The sequence below is a fragment of the Salmo trutta genome, chromosome 1, assembly GCF_901001165.1.
Source record: "Salmo trutta chromosome 1, fSalTru1.1, whole genome shotgun sequence".
In the NCBI taxonomy this organism is placed as follows: Eukaryota; Metazoa; Chordata; class Actinopteri; order Salmoniformes; family Salmonidae; genus Salmo; species Salmo trutta.
The window spans coordinates 841,731-856,569 of NC_042957.1; the positions used below are offsets into that span (position 1 = coordinate 841,731).

The window sequence follows — 14,839 nt, forward strand, 5'->3', positions numbered from 1 at the left end:
TCCCATCAGATAACCTGGCACACGTTAGCCCTATGCTAACCTCACCAGGTGGCAGATTATTTCCTGGAACAAATTCCTCATCAGCCTATCAAAGACCTTAGGGCTGGATTCAATCAGATCGCGTTAGAGCTGTCAAATCCAGGCTATTGGGCAACATAAACACTTTTAACCAAAATCTCCTCGCTATTCAGGTTTAATAAATGAGTCTGTCAATTTGAACTAAGCAAGATACTGTAGTAAATTGTTCATTTTACATATTGCCTAGCCTACTGTAGGCTATCTAATAGGCCTATCAGGAGTTATAGGCTAGCTGCATCTAGCTAAGCAAACCATGGCAAAGTTGAATTACAATCAGATACCCAGATTGTATATAGCAGCCTAGGCCTATTGAAATGACAAGTCAATCATGCAGATAGGCCTAGCTATTATCCATGTATAACAGTTTGTATAACATCTGGCAGAGAACAAGGCTCAATTGACAGAATTTTTTTTTTTCCAGTTCATCCAAGTGTTTCTTGGCGGAGAGATTTTGATATCCTCTGTCCAACTTCATCACTCAAACTCTCCTGTCTGACTCATCTATTAAAACATAAGTTCCTTTATTATGTCGTGTTAGAACACAGTCATTATTATTTTGATGGAAAACCACATTTCGCTTCTTATGTCGCTACAAATTACGTCGCCATTCCTTCTTAATTCACTCAATAACGTTAAGGAAGGGTTGAGGATCGCAAGATCTGCTTCTCACCGATTTGATGACTCCAAAGATCTGATTGAATCTAGGCATTAAACTTGTTCTCCACAAACCAAAGGCATTCTGTAATAGGTTGACTGGCCAGCAGAGGGACACATGTTAACCTTGAATATAGAGATTTAAATGCTCTGACTAGCACACTTCTCTAATCACCCTCCAAGTGGCAGTATAGAGTCCCTATCTCTCCTCCAATCAATAAGAAGGCACACAGCAGCCGGGTTCATCGGAAGGTACACAGCATCTGATTCAACCAATAAGAAGGGACATGTAGGATGGCTCTACGGTAACCAAACGTTACAGGCGGAAAATAAATGCCTAAGCGGTGTTTCCTTGTTTCTGGTCCTGACGAGAAAAACATTTTACTGTCGGGAGGTTCTCTTCTGTGCTGTTCAACCAATCCAGTCAATGTGGAGGAGGAGTTAAGATGGAGTGTCGCCTTGTTAACGTCCTAAAGTGGAAGTCATGTCACAGGCTGCCCAATGAGGGAGCTGCCCAACGAGGGAGCTGCCCAATGAGGGAGCTGCCCACCGAGGGAGCTGCCCACCGAGGGAGCTGCCCACCGAGGGAGCTGCCCACCGAGGGAGCTGCCCAATGAGGGAGCAGCCCACAGAGGGAGAAGCCCACAGAGGGAGAAGCCCACAGAGGGAGAAGCCCACCGAGGGAGCAGCCCACCGAGGGTGCAGCCCACCGAGGGAGCTGCCCACCGAGGGAGCTGCCCACCGAGGGAGCTGCCCACCGAGGGAGCTGGCCACCGAGGGAGCTGCCCACCGAGGGAGCAGCCCACCGAGGGTGCAGCCCACCGAGGGAGCTGCCCACCGAGGGATCTGGCCACCGAGGGAGCTGTCCACCGAGGGAGCTGCCCACCGAGGGAGCTGCCCACCGAGGGAGCTGCCCAATGAGGGAGAAGCCCACAGAGGGAGAAGCCCACAGAGGGAGAAGCCCACAGAGGGAGAAGCCCACCGAGGGAGCAGCCCACCGAGGGTGCAGCCCACCGAGGGAGCTGCCCACCGAGGGAGCTGCCCACCGAGGGAGCTGCCCACCGAGGGAGCTGGCCACCGAGGGAGCTGCCCACCGAGGGAGCAGCCCACCGAGGGTGCAGCCCACCGAGGGAGCTGCCCACCGAGGGATCTGGCCACCGAGGGAGCTGTCCACCGAGGGAGATGGCCACCGAGGGAGCTGGCCACCGAGGGAGCTGCCCACCGAGGGAGCTGCCCAATGAGGGAGCTGCCCACTGAGGGAGCTGCCCACTGAGGGAGCAGCCCACCGAGGGAGCTGCCCACCGAGGGAGCTGCCCACCGAGGGAGAAGCCCACCGAGGGAGCACCCCACCGAGGGAGCAACCCACCGAGGGAGAAGCCCACCGAGGGAGCTGCCCACCGAGGGAGCGGCCCACTGAGGCTGAGGGAGTAGCCCACCGAGGGAGCTGCCCACCGAGGGAGCAGCCCACCGAGGGAGGAGCCCACCGAGGGAGCTGCCCACTGAGGGAGCTGCCCACCGAGGGAGCTGCCCACCGAGGGAGCTGACCACCGAGGGAGCTGCCCACTGAGGGAGGAGCCCACCGAGGGAGCTGCCCACCGAGGGAGGAGCCCACCGAGGGTGACTACAGCGAACAAGACAGAAAGTACAGTACTTCATTAAAATGGCAAACCTTGCCTTCGTCCTTTACGTAGATCGCACAGGAGGTTGGTGGCTTCTTAATTGGGGAGGATGGGCTCGTGGTAATGGCTGCAGTGGAATGCTAGCAAGTACATCAAACACATGGTTTCCGTTCCAGCCATTATTATGAGCCGTCCTCCAATCAGCTGCCTCCTCTGGTGTGATAAACACCTTGTGATGGTGTTAAATCTTGGGCCTCCAGCCCTGTATGAACTGTGTGATCTGTTAAATCTTGGGCCTCCAGCCCTGTATGAACTGTGTGATCTTGGTGACGTGCAATCGGCTGAGATGGAAGTCATGTGACAGGGTCTCCTCGTCGAGCTGAACCAGGAGGCTCCCGTCAACGCGCTCTCTCTGGAACACGCCCACCGCTGCCTCTGATAAGCCAATGAACCTCAGACTGGCAGACACCTCCTCCAATGAGAGGGCAGACAGGTCAGTGGGCGGGCGCCAGGCAGGGTCACTAGGCGGAGTCGACCCCTCGCATGTCCCACCTCCCTCGGCGCCTCTGGAGAGCTCTGCTGTCTGATTGGCTGGTACAGGCTCTGGGGAGGGGCAGGGGGAGGGACTAGGTCGGTTAAAGGGGTTCAGTGCTCCGAAGGGAGCGAATCGACTCTGAGGGGGCGGGAGCCTCAGCCGGGAGAAGGAGGAGGAATTATAGCTCCACGGCTCCACCCAGGTGGCCTGCGCTGGCTGGGGATTGGCCAAGCTGTCAGCAGGGAGAGCAGGGATTGGCTCAGGGCTGATGTGGGAGGGGTCAGTCCAGGAACATGGATAACAGTAGATAGACGAGTCTGGAGGAGAGACAGAACAACTAGAGAGAGAGAGAAAGAAAGATGGAAAGAGAGAGAGGGAAGGATGAGAGAAAGGGATATGGTTAGTCTGTGTGTGTCTGTCTGTGTCTGTGTCTGTGTGTGTGTGTGTGGATGTGTGTGTGTGTGTGTGGATGGGTGTGTGTCTGTCTGTGTGTCTGTGTGTGTGTCTGTGTGTGTGTCTGTGTGTGTCTGTGTGTGTGTGTGTGTCTGTCTGTCTGTGTGTCTGTGCGTGTGTCTGTGTGTGTTTGTGTGTCTGTGTGTGTGTGTGTCTGTGTGTGTGTGTGTGTGTGTGTGTGTGTGTGTCTGTGTGTGTGTGTCTGTCTGTCTGTGTGTCTGTGTGTGTTTGTGTGTCTGTGTGTGTGTCTGTGTCTGTGTCTGTGTGTGTGTGTGTGTGTGTGTGTGTGTGTGTGTGTGTGTGTGTGTGTGTTTGTGTGTCTGGGTGTGTGGGTGTGTGTCTGTCTGTGTGTGTGTCTGTGTGTGTTTGTGTGGCTGTGTGTGTGGGTGTGTCTGTGTGTGTGTCTGTGTGTGTGTGTGTCTGTGTGTGTGGGTGTGTCTGTGTGTGTGTCTGTGTGTGTGTGTGTGGCTGTGTGTGTGTGTGTGTGTGTGTGTGTGTGTGTGTACCTGTTGGGTGGTCCAGAGGAGTAATAGGAGAGATGTGTCTGTGGGAAGCGGGGCGGGACCGGTGGACTGGGGGTGGGGCTTGGACAGGAAGGGGAGGAGTCTCCTTTACAGCATCGAGGAGGAACAGGAGGAGCGATCAGGAACCTGCACTCTTCTCTCACCTACACACACACACACACACACACACACACACACACACACACACACACACACACACACACACACACACACACACATCCACATACATACCCACCCACACACACCCACACAATCACACACAGAGTGGTTTCTATAGAGTCTGAAGAATTTCCAGAGGAATGTGCAATAATACAGGAGTGTGTGTGGATGGGTGGGTGGGTGGGTGGATGTGTGTGTGTGTGTGTGTGTGTGTGTGTGTGTGTGTGTGTGTGTGTGTGTGTGTGTGTGTGTGTGTGTGTGTGTGTGTGTGTGTGTGTGTGTGTGTGTGTGTGTGTGTGTGTGGATGGGTGTGTGTGTGTGTTGGCATGCTGGTAAATGTCACTCTCGACCTTTCACTCCTGAAACACACTCTTCAGCACACAAACTGCATTGTTGGTTAAGGGCTTGTAAGTAAGCATTTCACATTAAGGTCTACACTTGTATTCGGCGCATGTTAAAAATAAAGTTTGAAACACACAGAGTGTGTGACCAATTCCAGTAAGTGTGTATCAATAATTCAGTCTCATCCTGAGTTTAACAACCAAATGGAGAGAGAGAGAGGGAGAGAGAGACAGAGACAGAGACAGAGAGAGAGAGAGACAGAGAGATAGAGAGAGAGACAGAGAGAGAGAGGCAGAGAGACAGAGAGAGAGAGAGAGAGAGAGAGACAGAGAGAGAGAGAGACAGAGAGAGAGAGAGAGAGAGACAGAGAGAGAGAGAGAGACAGAGAGAGAGTGGGGGGTAGATGGATAGAGGGCATTTCTAACACAAAGCTTGCTTTAGCATGAAGATGGATTGAGGGCATTTCTGACACAAAGCTTGATTTAGCATGAAGATGGATTGAGGGCATTTCTAACACAAAGCCTGCTTTAGCATGAAGATGGATAGAGGGCTTTACTGTCAAAGCCTGATTTAGCATGAAGATGGATAGAGGGCTTTACTGTCAAAGCCTGATTTAGCATGAAGATGGATAGAGGGCTTTACTGCCAAAGCCTGATTTAGCATGAAGATGGATAGAGGGCATTTCTAACACAAAGCCTGATTTAGCATGAAGATGGATAGAGGGCTTTACTGACAAAGCCTGATTTAGCATGAAGATGGATAGAGGGCTTTTCTGACACAAAGCCTGATTTAGAATGAACAGGGCCATTAAGGGTTTCCACCATTTTGAAGTTTAATCTTCTACTTCTGACAGTCGGTAAACAAACTGTGTTGTCTGAACAAGTATTAAGGTGTTGTCTGAAAAGGTATAATGACAAGGATGGTGATTTACTGCCCCCTGGAGGGTGTTGTTTGAAAAGGTATAATGACATGGTTGGTGATTTACTGCCCCCTGGAGGGTGTTGTCTGAACAGGTATAAAGACAAGGTTGGTGATTTACTGCCCCCTGGAGGGTGATGTCTGAACAGGTATAAAGACAAGGTTGGTGATTTACTGCCCCCTGGAGGGTGATGTCTGAACAGGTATAAACTAAACATAAGCACGGGAATCATAGAAATAGCACACACAGAACAGATACGCCTTTTCTTAGACTTGCTTTCTATGTGAATTTGGTCAGATCGCCCAAAAAGTTACATATTGCAGCTTTAATAGTTCTCTCCTCCTACCGAGGCTCCGGCCGAGGATAATCATGTGCTTCCTGCTACACCCTCCTGTTGTTTTCTCTGAGGAGAAAAGTATGTTTAAAAACGATACGCAAGTCATCTTTTTATCCATAAAATGTCTGGCACAACTATTTTTTTTATTTACACAACACATATAAATGTGATTCCAACCCTGTAAACATCATTTGGGCCTCCCAGGCGGTGTCACAGCTGGCAGGACCGGGAGCACCACCCGTGGAGGGTTTGGCAGACCGGGTGCACCACCCGTGGAGGGTTTGGCAGACCGGGTGCACCACCCGTGGAGGGTTTGGCAGACCGGGAGCACCACCCGTGGAGGGTTTGGCAGACCGGGTGCACCACCCGTGGAGGGTTTGGCAGACCGGGTGCACCACCCGTGGAGGGTTTGGCAGACCGGGTGCCTGCAAGCTGCCTGGGGTCATCAGTCGAACGGTGTTTCCATTGATACGTTGGTTCAAATCAAATCAAATTTAATTTGTCACATACACATGGTTAGCAGGTGTTATTGGTCCATACACATGGTTAGCAGGTGTTATTGGTCCATACACATGGTTAGCAGGTGTTATTGGTCCATACACATGGTTAGCAGGTGTTATTGGTCCATACACATGGTTAGCAGGTGTTATTGGTCCATACACATGGTTAGCAGGTGTTATTGGTCCATACACATGGTTAGCAGGTGTTATTGGTCCATACACATGGTTAGCAGGTGTTATTGGTCCATACACATGGTTAGCAGGTGTTACTGGTCCATACACATGGTTAGCAGGTGTTACTGGTCCATACACATGGGTAGCAGGTGTTATTGGTCCATACACATGGTTAGCAGGTGTTATTGGTCCATACACATGGTTAGCAGATGTTATTGGTCACATGGTTAGCAGATGTTATTGGTCCATACACATGGTTAGCAGATGTTATTGGTCACATGGTTAGCAGATGTTATTGGTCCATACACATGGTTAGCAGATGTTATTGGTCCATACACATGGTTAGCAGGTGGTATTGGTCCATACACATGGTTAGCAGGTGTTATTGGTCCATACACATGGTTAGCAGGTGTTATTGGTCCATACACATGGTTAGCAGGTGTTAATTGCGAGTGTAGCGAAATGCTTGTGCTTCTAGTTCCTACAGTGCAGTAACATCTAACAAGTAATCTACCAATTCCACAACAACTACCTTGTACACACAAGTGTAAAGGAATGAATACGAATATGTACATATAAATATATGAATGAGTGATGGCCGAACGGCATAGGCAAGATGCAGTAGATGGTATAGAGTACAGTATATACATATGAGATGAGTAATGTAGGTTATGGTTGACTTCCGGGTTAAGAAGCAGCACGGCTTGGTGGAGCATGCTTCGGAGGACACGTCCCGATCTTCACCTCTACCGAGCCCGCTGGGGAGTTTCCGCACTGAGGCAAGGTCGTAACTACCAATTCGATAACAAGTAAATAGGGTAAAACTATTGAATAAACAAATAGTAAACATCATTTGATTGATGATGTGCTAATGTAGGAGTCATTTCATACAATCACAATAGTTTCCGCTCCTCGATTACCTTTGACCTTAATCAAAAGAAGGAGAGGAGAGGACGCGAGGAGTCGAGCAAAACAATTGATAATCTCCTTCATCCCTCCTAATGACCTGAATCGCCTTCATTCATTGGCTAATCCCTCCTAATGACCTGAATCTCCTTCATTCATTGGCTGATCCCTCCTAATGACCTGAATCACCTTCATTCATTGGCTGATCCCTCCTAATGACCTGAATCTCCTTCATTCTCCTAATGACCTGGGTGGAATTCTGTTCTTCCTTAACCTATAGGATGTCCCACCCAGTGGACTACTTACAAATGGAGACATCCCTCATTGGTGCTGCCCATGCTGTCACAGATAGGAGAGGTGCTCTCTAGGTATCTCTATGGTATAGATAGGAGAGGTGCTCTCTAGGTATCTCTATGATATAGATAGGAGACGGGCTCTCCAGGTATCTCTATGGTATAGATAGCGGAGGGGCTCTCCAGGTATCTCTATGATATAGATAGGAGAGGTGCTCTCTAGGCATCTCTATGATATAGATAGGCGAGCTACTATCTAATCAAGGCAACATTGACATTATCCCACTGCTGGTTAGCCACTATTGGTTTAAAAAGCCAAAAACGAACACAATATCTACCAATTCCTTTCCAGTAATATTGCCCCTGTCTGTCTGTGTGGTGCGTGTGTTTGTCTATCCCTCCGTGTGAAGCAAGTTGATGTGATAACCGTCTTGTGGGTTGACAGAAATACTTTCCCCAAAACCTTCCCAATTAAAGCTGCAACATGTCCCTTTTTGGGCAACCCAACCAAATTCACATAGAAATGTATGTTATAGATCTGTAATTATCATTTAAAGCAAGTCTAAGAAGTGGTAGATCTGTTCTATGTGAGCTATTTCTATCCCGTTTTTAAGATTTGTTTTTGCGTCTTTTTTAAAAAATGTTGTTGTTGCATATAGTGCATCTTGAAATGTTAACTGCAAAGGAGGCTCACCTGGCAGAAGTACATAATTTGTATCTATTATTTGCAAATGTTGCCATGAAATGAGCAGCAGCAGTACAGAACCATCACTAGACCGGCACGTTAGACAGCACATTCCTCACTCGCTAGATGCACAATTAAAGGGGAATTACACAAAACGTATATATTTTTTTAAATCGACATTTGTTAGTTTTCTTCCAAACATAAAAAATAAGGTATTTAATGTGATTTAAGCATTGAAAAAGACTCAGACCATCGTTGTTTCTCTATGAATACTTAGAATTTTGAGAGTGAAAAATAAAAACAAAAATGTAAAACCAGGAAAATAAAACAGAGAAAACATTATTTTGAAAAAAAAAGACCCGGGGAAGAGTAGCAGAGGAGAAGAGAAGAATGGGCCTATCTCTATGGTATAGATAGGAGAGGTGCTCTCTAGGTATCTCTATGATATAGATAGACGAGTGTATCATGATATAGATAGGAGGTGCTCTCTAGGTATCTCTATGACATAGATAGACGAGGGTATCATGGTATAGATAGGAGAGGTGCTCTCTAGGTATCTCTATGATATAGATAGGCGAGGGTATCATGGTATAGATAGGAGAGGTGCTCTCCAGGTATCTCTATGGTATAGATAGGCGAGGGAATCTCTATGGTATAGATATACTAGAGAGAGCACCTCTCCTCTCTCTGGTAAAGACGGAGAGGTGCTCGCCAAGTATCAATGTAGTATAGATAGGAGAGGTGCTCTCTAGGTATCTCTATGGGAGAGACTCACTGCGTCTGATTTTGGAGGTACAGGGGGCGGGGTTGATACTCTTGTCACCATGGCGAGGCGGGCGGTCCCCAGCAATCCATCCAAAGAGGAAGAGGAATGGACGGAGATTCGGTTTGGCTCTGCCTTCCCCAGGCCCTCTGCAGTCTGATTGGTCCACAATTCCTCGTAGGGGATCTCTTCACTGGTCTGCAGCTCAGCCTCTGTCCAATTGGGAGAGAGGTACTCTGTCCCCTCCCCTAGAGAGTCTCTGCAGCGTTGCGATTGGCTGACGTTGTCTGTAACTCCGCCCCCAGCGAACACACACACAGACAGCAGCTGAGAGTCCTGCGCTGACACGCACACACCATCCTCGCTCACGCACACTCTCTCCTCGCTGAGTTCTGGACGTGTCTCACGGACGGCTCGGCTGTACCCATCAGGGTCGAAGCTGGCATGTTGCCGTAGCAACAGGCTGTCTGTAGTTGCCGAGGGCGTTGCCACAGAGAAGCGCGGCATGCAGCGCAGCAACAGGAAGTGGGAGGGAACCAGTTGTATTGGCCGTAGGACGAGACACAACACCACCGTCTTACTGACAATGTTCAACAGCTTGTAGCGATGCCCCTCTCTCACCTGGAGTCGGACAGAATCACACAGTTAGTCACCTACAGTATCGGCTCTCCATAACATTCACAACAGGACCAGACAGATTACAGGGACTCGTACTCAGAGCATGCACTGACCAGATGGCAAGTGTCTTCACTGACATTTTCAACCTCTCCCTGTCTGAGTCTGTAATACCTACATGTTTAAAGCAGACCATCATAGTCCCTGTGCCCAAGAACACCAAGGTAACCTGCCTAAATGACTACAGACCCGTAGCGCTCACATCTGCAGCCATGAAGTGCTTTGAAAGGCTGGTCATGGCTCACATCAACACCATTATCCCAGAAACCCTAGACCCACTCCAATTTACATACCGTCCCAACAGATCCACAGATGATGCAATCTCTATTGCACGCCACACTGCCCTTTCCCACCTGGACAAAAGGAACACCTATGTGAGAATGGTATTCATTGACTACAGCTCAGCGTTCAACACCATAGTACCCTCAAAGCTCACCATTAAGCTAAGGACCCTGGGACTAAACACCTCCCTCTACAACTGGATCCTGGACTTCCTGACGGGCCGCCCCCAGGTGTTAAGGGTAGGTAACAACACATCCGCCACGCTGACCCTCAACACGGGGGTCCCTCAGGGGTGCGTGCTCAGCCCCCTCCCGTACTCCCTGTTCACCCACGACTGCATGGCCACTCATGACTCCAACACCGTCATTAAGTTTGCTGACGACCCAACAATGGTTGGCCTGATCACCGACAATGACGAGACAGCCTATAGGGAGGAGGTCAGAGACCTGGCCGTGTGTTGCCAGGACAACAACCTCTCCCTCAACGTGATGAAGACAAAGGAGCTGATTGTGGACTACAGAAAAAGGAGGGCCGAGCACGCCAACATTCAATCAACGGGACTGTAGTGGAGCGGGTTAAGAGTACCTTGGCGTCCACATCATTAAAGATCTATCCTGGTCCAAACTAGTCTTGGGCAGTATACTGTATACCGTATACCAGGGTATTCAGAAATAGCCACAGGAGGGTTTTTCAATAACGTCAATACCGTTGAAACTATTTCTTTGACGGTTTTTTTTACATTTGAATATTTGTAGCTAATTTTTAAGTAAATACCTGCAGTCAAATTGTGCAATAAGTTAGGAGTTGAAGAAGACAATTTTTGAGAATCTTGGCTGGTTGCATCACCGCTTGGTATGGTAACTGCTCGGCCTCCGACCGCAAAGCGCTACAGAGGGTAGTGCGAACGGCCCAGTACATCACTGGGGCCAAGCTTCCTGCCATCCAGGACCTCCACACCAGGCGGTGTCAGAGGAAGGCCCTAAAAATTGTCAAAGACTCCAGCCACCTAAGTCATAGACTGTTCTCTCTACTACCGCATGGCAAGCGGTACCGGAGCACCAAGTCTGGAACCAACAGGACCCTGAACAACTTCTAACCCCAAGCCATAAGACTGATGAATAGTTAGTTAAATAGTTAACAGGACCCTGAACAACTTCTAACCCCAAGCCATACGACTGATGAATAGTTAGTTAAACAGTTAACAGGACCCTGAACAACTTCTAACCCAAAGCCATACGACTGATGAATAGTTAGTTAAATAGTTAACAGGACCCTGAACAACTTCTAACCCCAAGCCATACGACTGATGAATAGTTAGTTAAATAGTTAACAGGACCCTGAACAACTTCTAACCCCAAGCCATACGACTGATGAATAGTTAGTTAAATAGTTAAACAGGACCATCTGCATTGACTCTTTTTGTACTTTTTTGATTCTTCACATACGCTCGTTACTGGAACCCCATGTAGCCAAGATATCGTTACGCGTTATTCCTTTCCTCTACGGTCTTTCTCTCTGCATTGTTGGGACGGGCCACGTAAACAAGTTTTTCACTGTTAGTCTCCACCTGTTGTTTACAAAGCATGTGACGAATAACATTTGATTTGATGTCTCACCACGTGGCGGTCGTAGGGGTTCCGTGGTGGTCTGGTCGGCACGGTAACATTAACAGGAAGTCGGACCCTTTCGATGATGCTGCGCACCGTGTGGTCAGCTCCCAGCATGCCCTGCTCCAGAGGGGAGCGCGTGCAGAACCGTCCTCGGCAGGCGAAGGGCAGAGAGATGCTCTGATTGGTCCGATGGTTCATACACACCAGACATGGAGTTTTACCTGAAACAAAGTGAGAGAGAGCTCAGGATGTGGTGTGGTGTGGTGTGGATGGTGTGGATGGTGTGGTGTGGTGTGTATGGTGTGGTGTGGTGTGGTGTGGAAGGTGTGGAACAGAGAGAGAGCTCAGGGTGTGGTGTGTATGGTGTGGTGTGTATGGTGTGGTGTGTATGGTGTGGTGTGGTGTGGTGTGTATGGTGTGGTGTGTATGGTGTGGTGTGTATGGTGTGGTGTGGTGTGGTGTGTATAGTGTGGTGTGTATGGTGTGGTATGGTGTGTATGGTGTGGTGTGTATGGTGTGATGTGTATGGTGTGGTGTGTATGGTGTGGTGTGTGTGGTGTGGTGTGGTGTGTATGGTGTGGTGTGTGTGGTGTGTGGTGTGTGTGGTGTGTGTGGTGTGGTGTGTATGGTGTGGTGTGGTGTGGTGTGTATGGTGTGTATGGTGTGGTGTGGTGTGGTGTGTATGGTGTGGTGTGTATGGTGTGGTGTGTGTGTTGTGGTGTGGTGTGGTGTGGTGTGTATGGTGTGTATGGTGTGGATGGTGTGGTGTGTATGGTGTGGTGTGGTGTGTATGGTGTGGTGTGGTGTGTATGGTGTGGTGTGGTGTGTATGGTGTGATGTGTATGGTGTGGTGTGTATGGTGTGGTGTGGTGTGTATGGTGTGGTGTGTATGCTGTGGTGTGTATGGTGTGGTGTGTATGGTGTGGTGTGTATGGTGTGGTGTGTGTGGTGTGTGGTGGTGTGTGTGGTGTGGTGTGTATGGTGTGTATGGTGTGTATGGTGTGGTGTGGTGTGTATGGTGTGGTGTGGTGTGGTGTGGAACAGAGAGAGAGCTCAGGGTGTGGTGTGTATGGTGTGGTGTGTATGGTGTGATGTGTATGGTGTGATGTGTATGGTGTGGTGTGTGTGGTGTGTGGTGTGGTGTGGTGTGGTGTGTGTGGTGTGGTGTGTATGGTGTGGTGTGGTGTGGTGTGTGTGGTGTGGTGTGGTGTGTATGGTGTGGTGTGGTGTGTATGGTGTGGTACAGAGAGAGAGCTCAGGGTGTGGTGTGTATGGTGTGGTGTGTATGGTATGGTGTGGTGTGGTGTGGTGTGTATGGTACAGAGAGAGAGCTCAGGGTGTGGTGTGTATGGTGTGGAACAGAGAGAGAGCTCAGGGTGTGGTGTGTGTGTGTCTTACTGCGGGGAGTCTTCCCCAGGCGTCTCAGGAGCGCGCTCAGTCCAGTCTTCTCCGTGGTGGGCGTGGCTGTGAGAAACTCCGCCTTTCCCGTGAGTGACAGCTCATCACCAGGCTGCAGCACCACACTGTATGACTCACTGTCCTCACTGAACTCCCCTGACAGAACCTACACACACACACACACACACACACACACACACACACACACACACACACACACACACACACACACACACACACACAGAGACCACATACACACAGAGACACACACACACACACACACGCACACACACACACACACACACACACACAGAGCATGGTTTGTGATGTACAGCTGAAACAGACAGCGTAGAGCTGGCCGAAGCTCCTTCAGCTAACCCCTGACCTTGACAGTGAAGCTGATCGTTTCCATGGCGAAGACGCGGTCAGGGAACATTCCGGCCACTTCCTCCACCGAGGAGAAATACTGGATGGGGTCCCTGACGTCTCTGTCTTCATCTATCAGACGGAACCTACCTACACACAGACAGGGAGAGAAACGCTTCATTTAGTTAGTCCTAAATATTTCAAAAACTAAAAGCATTGTATTTGGGACAAATCATTCACTAAACCTCAACTAAATCTTGTAATGAACAATGCGGAAATTGAGCAAGTTGAGGTGGCTAAACTGCTTGGAGTAACCCTGGATTATAAACTGTCCTGGTCAAAACATATTGATACAACAGTAGCTAAGATGGGGAGAAGTCTGTCTATAATAAAGTGATGCTCTGCCTTCTTAACAACACTATCAACAAGGCAGGTCCTACAGGCCCTAGTTTCTACCTTCTTAACAGCACTATCAACAAGGCAGGTCCTACAGGCCCTAGTTTCTACCTTCTTAACAACACTATCAACAAGGCAGGTCCTACAGGCCCTAGTTTCTACCTTCTTAACAACACTATCAACAAGGCAGGTCCTACAGGCCCTAGTTTCTACCTTCTTAACAACACTATCAACAAGGCAGGTCCTACAGGCCCTAGTTTCTACCTTCTTAACAACACTGTCAACAAGGCAGGTCTTACAGGCCCGAGTTTTGTCTCACCTGGACTACTGTTCAGTCGCCACAAAAAGGGACTTAGGAAAACTACAATCGTCTCAGAACAGGGCAGCACGGCTGGTCCTTGGATGTACACAGAGAGCTAATATTAATAATATGCATGTCAATCTCTCCTGGCTGAAAGTGGAGGAGAGATTGACTTCATCACTACTTGTATTTGTGAGAAGTGTTGACATGTTGAATGTACCGAGCTGTCTGTTTAAACTACTGGCACACAGCTCAGACACCCATCCATACCCCACAAGACATGCCACCAGAGGTCTCTTCACAGTCCCCAAGTCCAGAACAGACTATGGGAGACACACAGTCCTACATAGAGCCATGACTACATGGAACAATATTCCACATCAAGTAACTGATGCAGCAGCAGAATCAGATTTAAAAAACAGATTAAAAAAACACCTTTTGGGCGGGGACTGTGAAGTAGCACAAACACAGACACATGCACACAAACACATGATAACACAAGTACTATACAGACTTGTACACATGGATTTAGTTTTGTTGACACTGTATGTGGTAGTAGAGGCCAGTAGAGGACTGAGGGAACACACTTAGTGTGTTGTAAAATCTGTTATGATTGTATTGTAATGTTTTAAAATGGATAACTGCCTTAATTTTGCTGGACCCCAGGAAGAGTAGCTGCTGCCTTGGCAGGAACTAATGGGGATCCATAATAAACCCCAGGAAGAGTAGCTGCTGCCTTGGCAGGAACTAATGGGGATCCATAATAAACCCCAGGAAGAGTAGCTGCTGCCTTGGCAGGAACCAATGGGGATCCATAATAAACCCCAGGAAGAGTAGCTGCTGCCTTGGCAGGAACTAATGGGGATCCAT

The 14,839-nt window shown here is 49.0% G+C and overlaps 1 protein-coding gene across 1 annotated transcript in view; it reads right to left on the reverse strand.

The window, feature by feature from the left end:
• Window positions 1-484: 484 nt before the first annotated feature.
• gareml (GRB2 associated, regulator of MAPK1-like) overlaps window positions 485-14,839 on the reverse strand; it is a 30,955-nt gene continuing 16,600 nt past the window's right edge. The window contains exons 3-8 of the mRNA XM_029774587.1: window positions 13,292-13,422; window positions 12,907-13,072; window positions 11,515-11,729; window positions 8,954-9,562; window positions 3,846-4,006; window positions 485-3,223 (exon numbers count right to left, since the gene is read on the reverse strand). Coding sequence (XP_029630447.1) covers window positions 2,635-3,223; window positions 3,846-4,006; window positions 8,954-9,562; window positions 11,515-11,729; window positions 12,907-13,072; window positions 13,292-13,422 — 1,871 coding nt within the window. The 3' untranslated portion in view covers window positions 485-2,634. The remainder of the gene's footprint in view (window positions 3,224-3,845; window positions 4,007-8,953; window positions 9,563-11,514; window positions 11,730-12,906; window positions 13,073-13,291; window positions 13,423-14,839) is intronic.